The sequence below is a fragment of the Labrus bergylta genome, chromosome 9 (genome assembly GCF_963930695.1).
Source record: "Labrus bergylta chromosome 9, fLabBer1.1, whole genome shotgun sequence".
NCBI lineage: Eukaryota > Metazoa > Chordata > Actinopteri > Labriformes > Labridae > Labrus > Labrus bergylta.
In genome coordinates, this window is record NC_089203.1 from 25644961 (window position 1) to 25662000 (window position 17040).

General features: G+C 39.6%; 2 protein-coding genes across 6 annotated transcripts; both read left to right on the forward strand.

The window, feature by feature from the left end:
* The first annotated feature begins 4615 nt into the window (after window positions 1-4615).
* On the forward strand, window positions 4616-11210 carry LOC110000279 (tubulin beta-1 chain-like). 2 transcript variants are annotated; one of them, XM_065958791.1, is made up of 4 exons: window positions 4616-5054; window positions 5928-6036; window positions 9454-9564; window positions 9655-11210. In XM_065958791.1, exons 3-4 carry the CDS (start codon window positions 9504-9506, stop codon window positions 10713-10715), a joined length of 1122 nt encoding a protein of 373 aa, XP_065814863.1. In that variant the 5' UTR covers window positions 4616-5054; window positions 5928-6036; window positions 9454-9503; the 3' UTR covers window positions 10716-11210. The 2 variants fall into 2 exon arrangements, with proteins under 2 accessions (XP_065814863.1, XP_020511179.2); XM_020655523.3 differs by lacking the exon at window positions 4616-5054 and adding an exon at window positions 5094-5364.
* Window positions 11211-11620: 410 nt separating this feature from the next.
* mrnip (MRN complex interacting protein) lies at window positions 11621-17038 on the forward strand. Of its 4 annotated transcripts, none has more exons than XM_065958793.1 (7): window positions 11621-12262; window positions 12351-12410; window positions 13193-13299; window positions 13403-13454; window positions 15029-15234; window positions 16190-16235; window positions 16508-17038. In XM_065958793.1, exons 1-7 carry the CDS (start codon window positions 12203-12205, stop codon window positions 16868-16870), a joined length of 894 nt encoding a protein of 297 aa, XP_065814865.1. In that variant the 5' UTR covers window positions 11621-12202; the 3' UTR covers window positions 16871-17038. The 4 variants fall into 4 exon arrangements, with proteins under 4 accessions (XP_065814865.1, XP_065814864.1, XP_065814866.1 ...); XM_065958792.1 differs by having other exon boundaries at window positions 11622-12262; window positions 16505-17038; XM_065958794.1 differs by having other exon boundaries at window positions 11622-12262; window positions 15044-15234; window positions 16505-17038.
* The last annotated feature ends 2 nt before the right edge of the window (window positions 17039-17040 follow it).

Sequence of the window (17040 nt, forward strand, 5' to 3'; positions counted from 1 at the left end):
TGGAGAAAACAATAATTATATATATTTTCTTACACAAGTACACCATGATTCTGATATGGTTGGACTAAGTACTTCCTAGACTACATGCACAAGTAATATGAAGTACTTTTACTGTGTACTTTTTGAGAAATCCATTGTCAAAGTCCCTTATAAATCACTATGATGAGTCTTTTTTTCTGACTTTGATGTCTTGTGAACAAAAATTCTTCCATAAGTAGACAATGATTCTGATATGGTTGGACTTAGTACTTCTTAGACTACATGCACAGGTACTATGAAGTACTTTTACTGTGTACTTTTTGAGAAATCCATTGTCAAAGTCCCTTATAAATCACTATAATGAGTCTTTTTTTCTTCTGCTGAACGGGAGCTCCGAGACTCTCTCTCCCTCTCAGTACGTTCAGTCAGTGATTCATTCACTGAACGTACTTGAGATGGATAGGGTGGGTTCTGTTTTGGTGAGGGGTGACCTGGACCGGATGAGTTCTCTGCGCAGCCTTCTTCTGTGTCTGATGAGATGGAGGAGATGTCGTGGTAATGACTGTGTTGGGGTTTTGGCAGATTTTGTGGGTATGGTTTCTTCTTTGGCTTGGTTGAGTAGGTGGCTGAGGAGTGTTGCATGTTGATCCAGGTTCTAGGGAGTGGGAATTGGGGTGATGAGCTTGAGTTTTTCTTGAATGATCTATAGGTATCCCAGTTTGCTGCTCTGTAGTTGTATTTTGTCTTTGTTATTGATTGAAGGTTGAAGGAGAAGGTGGTGAGAACTGGTAGGTGGTCACTTGAGAGATGGTTTGTGGTGGTGAAACTGTGGAGTCTTGTCGGCAGGTTGGGGGTGCATATGATGAGGTCCAGAATGTCTGATTTTCCGGTCTGAGGGGATATGTAGGTGGGTTCATTTGTGTTGATTATTGATAGATTTGTGTCCTGTAGAATCTGTCTGAGTGTAGTTCCGCTTGTGTTTGTTTTCCTGCAGTGAAAGTGTGTTTGGCATTGAGGTCTCCCATTATCAGAGAGTGGCTGGGGTTGGAGGTGGCTTTGAGCAGAGGAGCTGAGGGTTTTATTCCAGGGGGACAATAGATGCTGGTGACTGTGATGGGATGATGTGAATGGATTTTAACTTTTATTGCAACATATTCATTTTCATTGAGTTCCTGTGATGAGAGTCCAAAATCTGTTTGACTGTATTATATGTGATTTTTGATTAAGATGGCGACTCCTCCTCCTCCATGTCCTGTTTGGCGTTCTTTTCGGATGATGTTGTAACCTGGGATGCTGATGCGTGATTTACTGGACAGAAGTGTTTCATTTATGGAGGCGACTAAGATGTTTTTTTTTATTGAGTAGATTGATGAGTTCTTCTTTATATCCTCTGATTCCTCGGATGTTTACGTGAAGGAAGGTGGTGTGGGTCATTATGAAAAGGAGATAAGGTAGACAGATATGTATTATTCCTGGATGGGGGATGAGGTGGGGGTGGAGAGGTCCTATATAATGAAGTGGGTGTGTTTTCTGATGCTTTGTAGTATTGATTCTATTTTATTGTCATCCATTGACAGTTTGCTGAGGTCATCGCGGAGGTGGGTGAGGCGAGTGCTGTCAGGACTGTAAGTATGGTGTGTGCTGGGGGAGTTGGTGGTGGATGGTTTCCTGACAGAGAGTCTGGCAGGTGGGGGCCTTCTGGTGGATGGGTTCATGTGTGAAAGGTAGATGGGGCAGGTCTTGGATGCAGCAGAGTGTGGTCCTGAGCAGTTGGCACATTTGGCTTCTCTTTTGTCTCTGGTGCAGGTTTTGTGATGGTGATTTTCTCCACATCTGAGACATATGACAGGGTTATTGCAGTTGGAGGATATGTGGTTAAACTGTTGGCATTTGAAGCACTGCCGGATGGTGGGTGGGGGCCGGGCCTTCTCCACTCTGTACTGAAACAGGTCCATAAAGAAGCCTTCGTGGAGAAGGCCAGCAGATTGTTTTGGGTTGGTAAGGAGGATCTTGATAAAGGTGGTTGGCTGTTGGGTGGTTTTGCTGATTATCCTGTGGATTTTGGAGATGTTGATGCCTTGTTGGTCCAGTTCCTGTTTGATTTGATCTTCTGTGATGTCAGTGTGGATACCTTTAATGACCAGATGTTTGATGGGGAGACCCGGGTTTTCGTGCTAGGTGCGCTGGGTAATGCCTGCGGGTGTGTGTGTGTGTGTGTGTGTGTGTGTGTGTGTGTGTGTGTGTGTGTTTGTGTGTATGATTTGCTGAGTATTGCTGTGTGTGTGTCAAGAGTAAAAATAAAAAATATTTAAAAAAATAAGAAATAAGTAGAAAAGTGTGCTTTAACTTAACAAGTGCCTTAGTCACCACAAGTGCTTGTACCTCAGATAATCGTTTTTCTTACGGGTGATTTGTTGGAAGCTCTTCAGGCTGGGTACAGGATGCAGAAACTTTGGAAGTTTTAGATGAGTTGGTAGTTATGGAAGCCCATTTCCGCCAGTTAAAAAGATAAAAATTAAAACTTGGCTTTATTGAGATTTTTTTGTTTGTTGCCCATATTAAGTCATAATTATGAGATTAAAAAAAGTCATAATTATGAGATAAAAAAAAAGTCATAATTATGAGATAAAAAAAGTCATAATTATGAGATAAAAAAAGTCATAATTATGAGATAAAAAAGTCATAATTATGAAATTAAAAAAGTCATAATTATGAGATAAAAAAGTCATAATTATGAGATAAAAAAGTCATGTGATCCAGCTGGCATTGTAGTCCCTGCATCCCCTTACTCGCCCAGCCATGCTATGCAATCCTAAACAAGGTAACTACCTTCTACCAAATGTAATAAATGTTAGATGCATGATAGCCCAAATAGTTGTGTCTTTTAATCCGGTTGTCGTTAGAACTAAACACATTACATTACTGTTTACGTAGCCTATAGGCTACTACACAGTAGGCTAACGCTCACGGTACTAGATGGTGTCCCTGAAACGTAAACAAAGTGTTGCAGTGAGGCGGCTATCGGCCTTCGCATTGCTCTCTGAGTAAGGAGTAAGGGGGTCATCACGATACATGTAACCTGAAGCCATGAACACCCGAAATCCATATCCACATAATGCAAACAATCCCTGTCTCCGTACAGTTGAGGGACTGCATGCAATATGGAGGGACGTCCATGAGGTCAGCGTGAGTTGTGGACTTGACGGACTCGGATAACTGTGGTTATTCCAAGTCAGAACAACCTCATCAAGTTCTTCCTAGAAGGCACATCATATTTAGTCAGTGCATAAAATATAAGCCATTAGTAATTACTGCCCTGGCTCGTAGTCCTGACCCATGGTTGGTTTTTATCTGTGAGATTTGTCCTTGCTTGTCATACAGTTGGCTCGCACAATAACATGAATACCAGTAAATTGTAATTTTTTGCACTGCAACTACTGTTGCAGGCATAATATAACAGCTATCAAAATGTCACTGTTCTCAGAACCACTGAGAACAGTGGTTCTGAGAACAATGCAAAAACTGCTGCATTTCAGCCATATGGCCATTTTCTGTCCCCAAGTCAAGTCTGATTCTGGCAGGGAAACCACCAGCATTAATCACAGCATCCATATAGTAGCCAGTGATGACCTTTGGGTCATTGTTTGTTTTGTAAGCTTCAAGCCAAATTATCTTCCTGGAAAAACCATCAATGGATCCACTGGTTGCAATTCCAAATGGCTTAAGCTTGTCATAGCCATCAATATGCCAAACATAGTTTGGACCACAGCTGTGGTAAACACGCCTCCGCAGTCTGTTTCTTGACCTGACATCAACACCTTCACCATCAAATAACTGCAGCAATACTCAAACTGTCTCTCTGTCAGTCACAATCCCATGTAACCAACATTTTTGGTGCATCCATCTGTAACCATGGCACTGACCAGATGTTTCCAGTTGATTCTCAATAAAGGTTGCCACCTCAGCCACATCAGTTTTATTCTTTCTTCGCCAGAGCTGCTTCTTCCTTTAAATCCTTTCAAGGGTGCGTGTGCTTAGCACTATCCCATGCGAGTCCGCTAGCAAAGATAATATTTCATTTGTGGTATAACCACATTTAAAGTAAGTCTCAATGTACTCACAATCCATATCATATTAAACAGCAGCTAGAGCTCACACCAAAGTAAAGCTACTGCTTTGGCTTTAGTAAGTTTTCTTCCTTTCTACTATCTCATAATTATGACTTTTTTTCTCATAATTATGACTTTTTTTTTTTTATCTCATTATGACTTTTTTTAATCTCATAATTATGACTTTTTTTTTAATCTCATTATGACTTTTTTTAATCTCATAATTATGACTTTTTTCTCATAATTATGACTTTTTTTAAATCTCATTATGAGTTTTTTTTAATCTCATAATTATAACTTTTTTATCTCATAATTATGACTTTTTTTTAAATCTCATTATGACTTTTTTTATTTCATAATTATAACTTTTTATCTCATAATTTTGACTTAATATGGGCAAAAAAGAAATCTCAACAAAGCCAAGTTTTCATTTTTATTTTTTTAACGGGCGGAAATGGGCTTCCATAGATAGTGCTGTTAAAGCGCACTGAGGTCTGACGTCACCGGATGCGCTCTGCCACGCGTGTGTTTGACTTCTACAAACAGAGAGACAGTAACACGTGTCGGCCTGACGATCAGCTGTCAGGTCTTGCTGTCTTGCAGAATAGAATTCCCCCTTTTATCGAGGGGGCTAGAACCGAGCGTTACATGCAGCTAATGCTACAGCTAACAGGAGGACGTAGGAGAAGACGCGTTTCTGCGGACTTTGGATTTTTGCACATAGATGTTCCTAAACATGCACAGGACACTTGGAAAACACACTAAAGAGCTGATAAAACCAGAAAAAGCATAATATGGGACCTTAAAAATTATCTGATCGTTGAGTTTCATTTTATTTATACACGCTTGCATGCGCTGTGAAATGAATGAATCACATCAAATGAATCTGTTGTTGGTGTCGCATTTCTCTTCCGCCATCATGAGGGACGTAGGCCAACGTCACGGCCAACGTCGACAGATTAGACGGTAGTCATACATTTGACACGAATGTGATTGACAGACACACTGGACCAATAGTGGAGAAGACAGGGACGATTTCATTGGTCTAAATCTGTTCGTGTATATTACGCGTAAAGAAATGAGCCAACCAACGTTCGAGCTGAGGGATAGAGGGCGGGGCTCAGTTGTAGTATAAAATAGATGGTTGCGCCGTTAGCGCGCACTAACAGACACTTAAAGTCAATTTATTGCAGCAGTCAGTCTAACAAAAAAAAAAGAAATGAGGGAAATTGTACATCTCCAGGCCGGTCAGTGTGGAAACCAAATTGGTGCCAAGGTTAGTACAGGTTTTACCTAATTTACAAATCGGATAAATTGTGTTAATGATTTGTACGCCGGTTGTTTGAAGAACTCAACCGTTAGATATCAGTTAACCACCGCGGATAGGATTGACCGTTGAGTGGTTTAAAATCATTATTTTCTTTTAATTCGGTGGACGTAATCGTTCCCGCAATGCGAAAATATATGAAGTGAGTGTTTTCGCCCGTCTGGGCCTGTAATGTTGTGTAGATTGAACAAAGTGTTTATGGTTGAGAAATGTCCGCAGAAGTGACCGTCCGTTGGTTTGGTAACGGTCACCGGCTCTTGTTGGCGGTTAATGACGTAGCTAGGAATTTCCATAACCAGCCAATAGGCGATGAGACTGCTGAACGGCGGGAAGTTGTAGTTGAACAATTATCTAATCGACCTGTATAGAACTGCTACGTCAGCTTTAAAAATGAAAGAAACCGATACATAATGAGCTGCATCCACTTGAACATTACTGCCTACTCATTCCCCTGTCACTTGTTTATGTTTTATCAGCCAACAATGTCTTAATGTTTTTAAATTATATTTCAGTTTTGGGAGGTGATCAGTGATGAGCACGGCATTGACCCAACTGGCACATACCACGGTGACAGTGACCTGCAGCTTGACAGGATCAATGTCTACTACAGTGAAGCCGTAGGTAAGGTTGAATTAGATGTTTTAATAGGCATATGGGTCAGTAACAAATAAGGGTTGTTCAGATGACCAATTCAAAAATCTTTTAAAAACACAATTTGAAAGCATGCATCAGGTTCATTTAAAATGTGAGATTTGTATTCATGTTGGTTTTGTGTTTTTTTTAAATTACATTTAAATGTTTTTTTTTTTCAAAAGGTAAGATGAAATGGACCTAAAAATGTCAAGTGGTGTAACCACTGAAAAATTAAGAATATTGAATATTTTATACATCTATAGTATATGTAAGTGTACTCATAATTGTAATTACGTCATTTTAAAATAGCACAAAAAAATAGATTTTATTAGGATTGTCCCTAAATTTATAAATTATGCCCTTTTTCAATACTGAGCGGGACAAGAAACTGAAAACACCTCTGTTTTGTGATTAAGTTTTGGCAAATTATGTAAAAATTGTTTAAAAAAACACGTTATTTCACTGCAATAGAGGACTACTTTTATTCAACTTTAATTGTCCTTTTTTTTATTATATTTTTTACAAGAAATACTGGTTACACCAATTGATGCAAACCAGTTACACCAACTGACCATGCTGCTTCTACAGTCAAAGGCCATTGTTTCTTGAAGAAATTGTTGTTAGCTTCCTCCATTTTATGTTTGCTCCACCTACCAAAGTGCACAGAATACCAGTATGCTGATGACAGTAATGTAGCACATTTGTCTTAAACACAGAATAGCATAAAACTGAAGTGAATGGATGGTCTCATAGATCGGCAAATTCTTACTGATACCTGATCTAGCTGTCTTAGTCAGGATCGGTGCATCCTTAATTAATTCATATCTTTTAAGTAAATTATAGCATCTGACCAAAATCTTCAGGGGGAATTCATTTCTTGAGTATTTGGAATAAACTCAAGGTACTTGTGCCCTAATCAAAGGATAACATACCAACAGGCAACACTTTACATCTCTCCTTCTTTACATCATGGCCATCACAGCCCAAACAGCATTGCCACCTTCTATAGTACCAGACTTTGGCTGGCAAGTTCCAGGTAGTGACACGCTGATGCTACCTACCACATGGCCCCTAATGGCAGACACATCTAAAATGCAACTACTGGTGCCAATATTACAGCATACATGCATATATTAGATCATACATGTTTAAAGGTGCACTATGTAGATTTGGTGGTGGTGAAAGTTGGAGAAGTGAAAATGAACTGAATACACAAACTTTATTCAAAGTAAAAAATGGGTTCCTGGAACACTGTTTGGAGATATAAAGCTACCAGGAGAGTTACACTTTCACTGTTGCGGGCCCCCCACCATGACTTCTCCAGTAGCATTTTATCTTAAAACAGTGCTGCTGTTTTTATCCTGCACTACAACGAAATTTCGTTCTTATCTGCACTGTAAAGTACAAGTTTGAATGACAATAAAGAAAGTCTAAGTTACAGGGACCAAATTTTCCTCAGAGGACAGTTTGTGTTTAGAGTTATGATGGACATATACCACATAATCTGTAAACTTCTCCAACTTTCACATTTCTCTACCAAAACTACATAGTGCACCTTTATAAATGTAAGTGAATGGAACACAAATATGCAATTTGAAGCTAAACATTTACAAAATTAGACCCTTGATAATAAGGTTGTGGATGGATAACCACTTTAATTAACATAAAAAAAAATACTGATATTTGACAAAAATGGCCTCCAACAGAAAGGCTTGTCATAAAAGTCAAATAGTGTAACTGGTTACACCATTTGACATTTCCACTTTAAATCAAATTTGACAGGCATTATCATTGAGACCTATGTAAGCACATTTCCTGGTGTGAACATTTCAAATCTAATTTTTGAAGTGAATACAAATTTTTATAATTATCATAAATTGTTGATGTTTTTCTGAGGTCATACCATTTGACATATCTGACCATGCCCTTAAAATGTCAAATTATCTCATGTTTTAAAGAGAGTTGCTAAACTTGGCCTGCAGCAGTTAGGACCATCAGGGGTTCTTCTTTGTGATATCATCTCTTGTCATATATGATGAATATATAGACAAAATGGCGACCTGATTTCCATAAAATAATAAGAACAATGATGTTCCATTATTTTTATTTACTATTGAACAGTTCTAATGTGAGATTATGCCAGGCTAGTTCATAGGGTGTTATATGAAAATGTAACCTTTTTAAAGCAAGTTTAATTATTTGGTATGAAGTTCCAACGGTTACACCACTTAGACATTTTTACCTAAATACCCCAATTATTCTCTAAAAATGTATAATAAATATACATTTTAGACTAGGTCCTCAAAACAAAGGATGAAAGCATGTCATTTGTGGATTTTTTAAAAATTTTAAGCCTTTAAAAGTTAAGTAAACCTTACGGACACAAAAAAATTAGCGTCACGTCATTGACCCATATACATTTTGGATTTTTTTTGTGACCATTACCCTCACGTCCTATATGAATGTTGTTGTGTTTTTTTTTTTTATCCTTTAACCGAGTGGTGTCCAAACTTTTTTTCTTGCGGGCCAAAATTGTTGTTAGAATCGCTGGCGGGCCACAGGTTTTGTTTTTTAAAATATAGTTGAAAAAATAGTAAGGCTTTGTAGATCAGAATCAAAAGGCTCGCTAAAGAAACCCTTTAATAAAAGGAAATCAAATATTTTGATTTCTTCGTTCTACTTTATTTGTTTTTTTTTCTCAGAATCAAGCCTGTAATGTGGTTCATGTTTTTTGGAAAAGCTTTCTGCATTTAGCTCAGGTCATTAAATGGTTAAACAACAGTCCGCTTGTTTGCAAAAACTGTGCATGAGTTTTTTTTCATAGTTTACAAAAAATGTGGAAATTTTAGGAATATTGTTCAGCCCTTGTTAACATGAAAAAGAAAAATAAGATAATGTGCCAATCTTAATCAAATCTTCTGATTCTTCATTTGAAGTCACGGGCCGCAAAAAATTCCCTCAAGGGCCGCAAATGGCCCTCGAGGCACACTTTGGACACCCCTGCTCTAACCACTTGTTTCTACTTCTTTTTCTGCTCTTACCTTCTTATTGCTGTTATCCTTTTATTTACTTTTAGCTCTTTCAGTTTCTTACATCTTTTTAAATCTTTGCTCCTCTTGGTCTCAGCTCGTGTTGTTGGGTTCTTGTGTTGCCTGGGTTCTTATGATGGTTCTTGTGATGGTCGGGTTATATATGTCTGTTGGGTATCGTGCACTATCCGTTCTTTTCTGGTGAATTGTATTTAATTATTTTTAGTATTTTGCATTTGTTTGTTCTTGCTGTTGTTTATGTTCTTCTGTGTTTGGTTTAGTTTGCTTTGTTTTTGCTGTTTGTCAAAGCACTTTGTAAACCTGTGTTTTCAAAAGGTGCTATATAAATAAAGTTATTATTATATGCTTCTTGAAGGTGGTAAATATGTTCCCCGTGCTGTGCTGGTTGATCTGGAGCCAGGAACCATGGAGTCTGTGAGATCCGGACCCTTCGGCCAGCTCTTCAGGCTAGACAACTTTGTTCACGGTAATTGTTCATTTGTCCTTAAATTTCTAGCTACTTCTCATTTTGCCTTAAGTACTGTTAAGCTTAATTCCCTTTCTTTTCCTCTTCTAGGCCAGAGTGGTGCTGGCAACAACTGGGCCAAAGGTCACTACACGGAGGGTGCAGAGCTGGTGGACTCTGTCCTGGATGTAGTAAGGAAGGAGGCAGAGAACTGTGACCGCCTGCAGGGCTTCCAGCTTACACACTCTCTTGGTGGTGGTACTGGCTCTGGGATGGGCACACTGCTCATCAGCAAAATCCGTGAAGAGTACCCCGACCGTATTATGAAAACCTACAGCGTGATGCCCTCACCCAAAGTATCAGATACAGTCGTTGAGCCCTACAACGCCACACTGTCAGTCCACCAGCTTGTAGAAAACACGGATGAAACCTTCTGTATTGACAACGAGGCTCTGTATGACATTTGTTTCCGCACCCTTAAACTTACAACCCCCTCATATGGTGACCTCAACCACCTCGTCTCTGCCACCATGAGCGGCGTTACCACCTGCCTCAGGTTCCCCGGACAGCTCAATGCTGACCTGAGGAAGCTGGCTGTAAACATGGTGCCATTCCCTCGTCTGCACTTCTTCGTGCCAGGCTTCGTTCCCCTCACAAGCCGAGGCAGCCAGCAGTACAGGGCCCTCACTGTACCAGAGCTCACTCAGCAGATGTTCGACGCCAAGAACATGATGGCTGCCTGCGACCCACGTCACGGCCGCTACCTGACAGTGGCTGCTATCTTCCGTGGCCGCATGTCCATGAAGGAGGTGGACGAACAGATGCTGAACGTGCAGAACAAAAACAGCAGCTACTTCGTTGAATGGATCCCCAACAACGTGAAGACCGCTGTCTGTAACATTCCTCCCCGTGGCCTCAAGATGGCTGCCACATTCATCGGCAACACCACAGCCATCCAGGAGCTGTTCAAGCGCATCTCTGAGCAGTTCACAGCCATGTTCAGGCGCAAAGCTTTCCTCCATTGGTACACCGGCGAGGGTATGGATGAGATGGAGTTCACCGAGGCTGAGAGCAACATGAACGACCTGGTGTCCGAGTACCAGCAGTACCAGGACGCCATGGCCGAGGAGGAGGGAGAGTTCGAGGAGGAAGGAGAGGAGGAGCTTGCCTAAACCTAAACCCTTCAATAACAAAATCAAATGTTCAATGTTTAAACGTGTTTTTTTTCTGTTCACATTCATGAACTGTATATTAATCCTGAAGTATTATAACCTTAAGAAACTTGTATCTGTTTCACTCAGATGAATTCATACTGGCAGACTTTTATTTTTGACTTCACTGAAGCCTTGTTTCCTGCCTTTCTGATGACATCACTCGTGTTTTTTCAACACATGAATGAATAAGAAAATTACTTTTATTGAATGTAAAAAATCTGAAGTATATGTTAACCATTTCTTTCTTTGTTGTTGTAAAGCGCAGTGAACAGAAACAGAACAATCTGCTGATTAAAGAAATATAACACAAGACTCAGCGAATAAACAAATATGTAAACATTGATTTTAAAAAGTGGATTTATGTTTCCAACAGGCTGAAATATGAAGTTTTTACATTCATAAAAAAGTTTACGGACTCAGTTAAATAACAAAATAAATCGATGTTTAAACGTGTTTCTTTCTGTTCACATTCATGAACTGTATATTAATCCTGAAGTATTATAACCTTAAGAAACTTGTATCTGTTTCACTCAGATGAATCCATACCTGCAGACTTTTATTTTTGACTTCACTGAAGCCTTGTTTCCTGCCTTTCTGATGACATCACTAGTGTTTTAACAATGAAGTCAGTTGTCTGTTTTTAGTCCGTTTTTTTCTCTTTTGTCATTTTTGTATTTATTTGTCTGCTTTTGAATCCATTTAAATGCTCAGTTATCGATCTGTGTTCTGTTTAATAAAAGTCAAAGAAAATAGGCCTACTTGTTTATTTTCTCAGGTTTCATCTTTAGTGATTAAACATTCAAGATGTCAATGTTCAGCTGTAAACTCTGTCATGTCTTATGGGTGCAGTTGTCCTCCAGTAAGGTAAGGACTGGAAGAACGAGAAGAAATACAAATATCAAGACTTCGTTTTGGGCATACAGGATTAAATCAGATGTTATGGACAATGTTACAGATTCAGAGCTTTTCCAATAAATGATTTATCTTTTAATAGTATTGTACTGTCAGCAAATTGACTAATTGGGTATTGATAATCAAAGATTCAGAATTTTTTTAAATGTGAGCTAAAATTTGTGTAGGCCTACAATATTTGAACACTTTTGGTGAAATTGGGCATCATTTGTAATTCCATGTTAAAATCTTCAATTGTGGTGTCATTACTGAATTGAGGGAAATATAACTACAGATATTTATAAAACATTTCAATAACCATGCAAGACCCTTCTCCTAACCCAAGTTTTCTCAGATGTCAACATAAACTCAACCTGTGTTCATGGTAGGGGGTATAGAGGGAACTCATATTGTCCAGTAGGTGGCGGTAATGCAACATTTAAGGATGCCCACCGCCATAAATCTCCACAGAAGAAGAAGCTTAAACCACAGACCCGGGAAATCTCATCCTGAGAGAATCAGAATCACACAGACAGATTTTGGAAGTGTTCGTCATGGGTCAGGAGTTTCACGTCGTCAGGTGTTTCTCCTGTCAGAGCTTCCAGGTTCAACAGGTAACCAAAGCAAGCGATACACCTATGATACAACAAATGAAGGACTCTAAGACCTATGCTCGTGTGTGTGTGCGCGTGTGTCTGACAGGTGAAGAAGGTGAACAAGTGGAGCTGTAAGCTGTGTGGAAAGAAACAGACGCTGCTCAAAGTAAGAATGAAACATAATGACGACATCATCATCGAGTGTTTGTGTGTCTGTGATAACAACGTATGATGCGTTCAGGTGCTGCTCGGCTTTCCTAGTGTCCGAGTTGGGAGTTTGGAAAATCGGGATTATAACAACAGCAATAAACAACAAAAACATGCAACGAAGAAGAAGATCTGTGGAATGTAACTAATAAGTTATATTGGAGCAAAAAGTTGATGTGCAATACGTGAATTCATAAAAAGTATGTTAACATTAACAAAAACATGTTTTGCCCCCATGTTGTATTCATGTCCTACACAACATGAATACAAGTTTATGAGTTGGGAAATGCACATGAATGCCTGCTCAAGCTGGTGCCCGACTTGCTGACTTGATGTCATATTTGTCATCACATGATGGGGCGCAAAATATGTTTGTCAATAAGAGTTACTTTTTTAGTAATTTATATATTGCACATCAACTTTTTGCTCAGACAAAACTTGTAGGAGTGTTTCTACACATCTTCTTAGTAGAATCCATGTTGTTTGTTGTTACAACATTCAGACTTTCCTAATTGAGAGCAAGTGAAAACACTGAATTCAGAGGAACGACTTCCCAACTCGGAAATTTCCACCATCCAAAGAGTACCTGAATGCAGCACAAGAACTTAATTAATCAATAAATGATCCAATGAGTTGATAAGTTGATTGATTAGGACACTGATTTAATTAGTCCAGCAGAACTGAAGGTAGAGTTGTCTGTTATTACCTGTGTCAGCTGACTGCGTGCTGATTGGTTGGCAGGAGTTTGGGCGGGGCTCCGGGGCCGACTGCAGACGCCATGTTCAGAAACTGAACGCTATGAGAGGAGCTGTGATAGAGGAGCAGGAACACAACACCTGGTCGCTATGGTAACCATCCTGACCCACAATTCACTCCTTCACCCCTCACCAGTCATCATGTGTGCTCACCTGTCGATCATCCTGTTTACTGATATCTGATGTCTGTTAATAGGGAGCAGGCTGAGGAGGAGGAGGAGGAGGAGGAGCCTGAGGAAGAGCAGCAGGTGACCACACACCAGAAATATTAACACTGACAGATATCTGGAATAATAATGATAACACACTTGCTCACAAACACTTTTTCCTGAGAACTCATAAAGCACTGATTCATGACACACACACACACACACACACACACACACACACACACACACACACACACACACACACACACACACACACACACACACACACACCAGCCTTTCTGCAGGGTCCTCATTTATCAACAGTGCGTACACACAGATGTTTGTTTAATGATCGTGGGTAAGACGAGTATTCCCACGCAGAGTGGAATTTATTGGCTTAGAAATGTTTGTAAACATAAGCAAAGATCTGACCATGCTCACACAGAATCTAGCCATAGAAAGCATTAGGAGTGTCACAGCAAGCATTACTCAATCTCAACGTCCATGTAGTTCAAAGCAGACAAGTTGCCTAATTGGTCTCAAAAGCGTAAAAGACAATAATGTAATGAGTCTGACTTTGCATTATTATTTTGTTCAGTAGAAGAGAGCAGAAAAAAAGGGAGTAGGATGAGGTTGAATAAAAAACAGTATTAAAAACAAATGGGACAAATGCTGTATATTCTGTCGGTCAGGAGAGAAAACACTTAGACACTTATAGAATAGAATTACTTTATTGATCCCAAACTGGGAAATTGTGATGTTACAGCAGCATGTTATCAGAGCAAATAAAACAATATAAGAATAGATAAATAGTAAATAAGTACTTAAAATATAAAAAAAACATAAGAATAAGAAGAGATTTATACATTAAGGATTTAACTTAACATTCTTACTGGTTTAAAAAAGAAAAGAAAAATTAAATACAACATTTATTCGGGCTTGTCAACTGAATGTAAAAATACTTGCTGGAGGTAAGAGGTGTAAGTTTGCAAAAACAGTGATGAAATATGTAATAATGATATAGGGGGTTCTCCAGAGCTGTGCAAATTCATGGCTGTGCAATCAAAGATATATATGTTAAAGTGCAGGAGTGTAGATACGTTAAAATTAAGCCCAGTACAAAAAAATAAAAAAATTACATCCCGGCTGAAAAACCAGAAATATTTGCAACTGGAGGATAACAGAACATCAAACTATTTCCACCCTTGAACACCGCATTGTCAGCATCATCAGAGACGACAAAATAATCAAGCAGTGACGCTCTCCCTACTGAACAAAATAATAATGCAAAATGAGCCTAACTATAGTAACACGGTCAGAGTCGCCCTCCTGAGATGCTCCTCTGTTTGTTAGAAAAGAACAAAAGGGAATTCTTCAGACCTGTTATTCACACCACTCACAGGTGATCAGATCACAGGTGGACAGCTCTCAGTACAAGTGTCTTAAAATGTGAACACTCGATCACCTGAGATCAGATTTCACTTTACTTCTCTGAATTCAAATTACGTTTGACATCCGTTAAATTGTGATGTGTGAACGTTAGAAATAAGCAGATGGAAACAGATCAATGATGAGTGAGTTTACCTGTGACACAATTAAACACCATTCATTAAATCAATATTTGAATCACAGTTTTTCAATGCTCTGAGCTCTGTTTCACTTCATCTCTACAGGGGAGTCAGGCTCAGGGGAGTCAGGCTCAGGGGAGTCAGGCTCAGGGGAGTCAGGCTCAGGGGAGTCAGGCTCAGGGGAGTCAGGCTCAGGTGAGCCGCTGGATCAAATACCTGGATGCACCTGAGGAGGCGGAGCCTGAGGAGGAGGATGAGGAGAAGTTTTTGTTGGACATGAAGCAGCTCCATGCCAACCGTATGACTGACGGGTATGACAAGAGTACTTATGTAGTTAGAGGCCACGCCCACTTACCTGTCAGTAAGCAATGTTTGATAAAGCACACCTGTAGACAGACCTGTAGAGACTCCTTCACAGATCTAAAGTTACTAACAATTTAAACCAACATTCATGATACTTGTTTCAATAAAAAGGTTTTAGAGGAAATTTTTATTTCTGATCAAAGACAAAATTCTATGATTGAATAAAATGACACATGTGAGAGTTCTGACCCGACAGATCATCACACACAGTTGAGTTATATCAGACACAGTAGGAGAGAAACTAAAATTACTTTCACATTTCCCCAAAACTCCTGAAAAAGTCCTGATATTACATGTGTCAAAGCAAACTGCCCCATTTTTTTCATTTTATCTGTAATTCCTCCTGCCAGCCCTCTAGTATTTCTTCTGCAGGAATTCTGAGTGAGTTGATGTGAGAACGCAAGAAATGACCAGGAGCATTCACTTCAAGCAAGTGTGAGGAGGGTTCAGGGCTCCAGACTAACTTTTTGCATTGGTTGCACGAGTGTGCCTAACTTTCTTTTTTAAGGTGCACCCAAATTTAATTGAATTTTCTTTTTCCGTTTTAGTTAGGCTACTCTGGCGCTCAGGTCGCTTTACAAGTGAGCAGCGTAACTAAGCTGTGGAGTCAGAAACTCAGACATGATGTTTTAAGTTCTCATGTTTATGTCAACAATACATATTTTAATATTAACAATAGTAAAAAAATAATAATAATCTGCACTCACTCACATTAACACCCCTGTGTCTCTCTGTAGGGCAAACTGCTTTCTATGGCTGTACAAACTGTGTGCCTTTACTGGCCAGGTGGGCATGGCTCACCATAGGTCTGCTGATTTGCTGATAAATGCAGCTGCTGGTTTTAGTTCAGCATCACAGCTACAAAGATTAATGAATGTTTTATTCTGTCATTTGTTCTGACAGGAAGAGGAAAAGAGGAGGATGGACCCACACTAGCACAACTGAACAGGTAACATGATGATATCACCAACATTTACAACAAATGGACTCATTTCAGCTGACAGAAACTTAGTGCACTATACTGATACTAGTTTTATGCTAAGCAAGGTTAACCGTTAAAATGGTAAATGGACCAAACAGACAGATGACTCCACCTTTAGGGGGCGGAGTTAAAAGTTAGACTGTGCCTTTAAATCTCCCTCACCGCAACTGGTTGCTACCTCCATTTTTTTTTTTTTTTTACAAACCAGTTAACCACCTGACATCCTCTTTTTGCAGCAGGATCCACCCAGCATGACTAGAACCTACAAAGCAACCCAAACCAGTCAGAATCAGACCAACCAGACCAGTCCGACCCAGTCCAGTCTTCCCAGTAAGCGGAGATTAACTCCTCCCAGTTCAGGTTCTGGTCCAGGCTCCAGATGGGCTTGTTTCCTCAGATCTGATCGGGAGGTGGAGGAGGGGGAGGAGACTTCAGGCAGTGGGAGGAGTCGGCCAGAAGGCGGAGCTGCGGTTTCATTCGGTACTGATGTCATTCCTACCCTGGCCCGTCCCGGGGTCCGCCCCCTGCTTCCAGTTTCCTCGATGTTCGAAAGTGGAGAGGAGTTCATCTTTGACGACTCGCTGTCGAGTTCAAACTTCTGATCAAAACACTTTAGCATCTGAACCATCTGTTAGGTCAGGTGTTTATTTATTCAACGATAAGCTGTTTCTGCTTTTTTATTTCATCATTTTTGCTTTATATGAAAACTTTAGTATTTCAGTTTAAGTCTTTAAAAAAATAAAATAAAACCTCAAGATACAAAGTTGAAACA

Coding starts and splice junctions, on each gene's coding strand:
- mrnip (XM_065958792.1), top strand. CDS start 12,203: ATGGGTCAGGAGTTTCACGTCGTCAGGTGTTTCTCCTGTCAGAGCTTC. Junction 15,235..16,189: donor GCCAACCGTATGACTGACGG/GTATGACAAGAG, acceptor TTGTTCTGACAG/GAAGAGGAAAAGAGGAGGAT. Junction 16,236..16,504: donor ACACTAGCACAACTGAACAG/GTAACATGATGA, acceptor CTCTTTTTGCAG/CAGGATCCACCCAGCATGAC.
- LOC110000279 (XM_020655523.3), top strand. CDS start 5,308: ATGAGGGAAATTGTACATCTCCAGGCCGGTCAGTGTGGAAACCAAATT. Junction 6,037..9,453: donor CTACTACAGTGAAGCCGTAG/GTAAGGTTGAAT, acceptor TGCTTCTTGAAG/GTGGTAAATATGTTCCCCGT. Junction 9,565..9,654: donor GCTAGACAACTTTGTTCACG/GTAATTGTTCAT, acceptor TTCCTCTTCTAG/GCCAGAGTGGTGCTGGCAAC.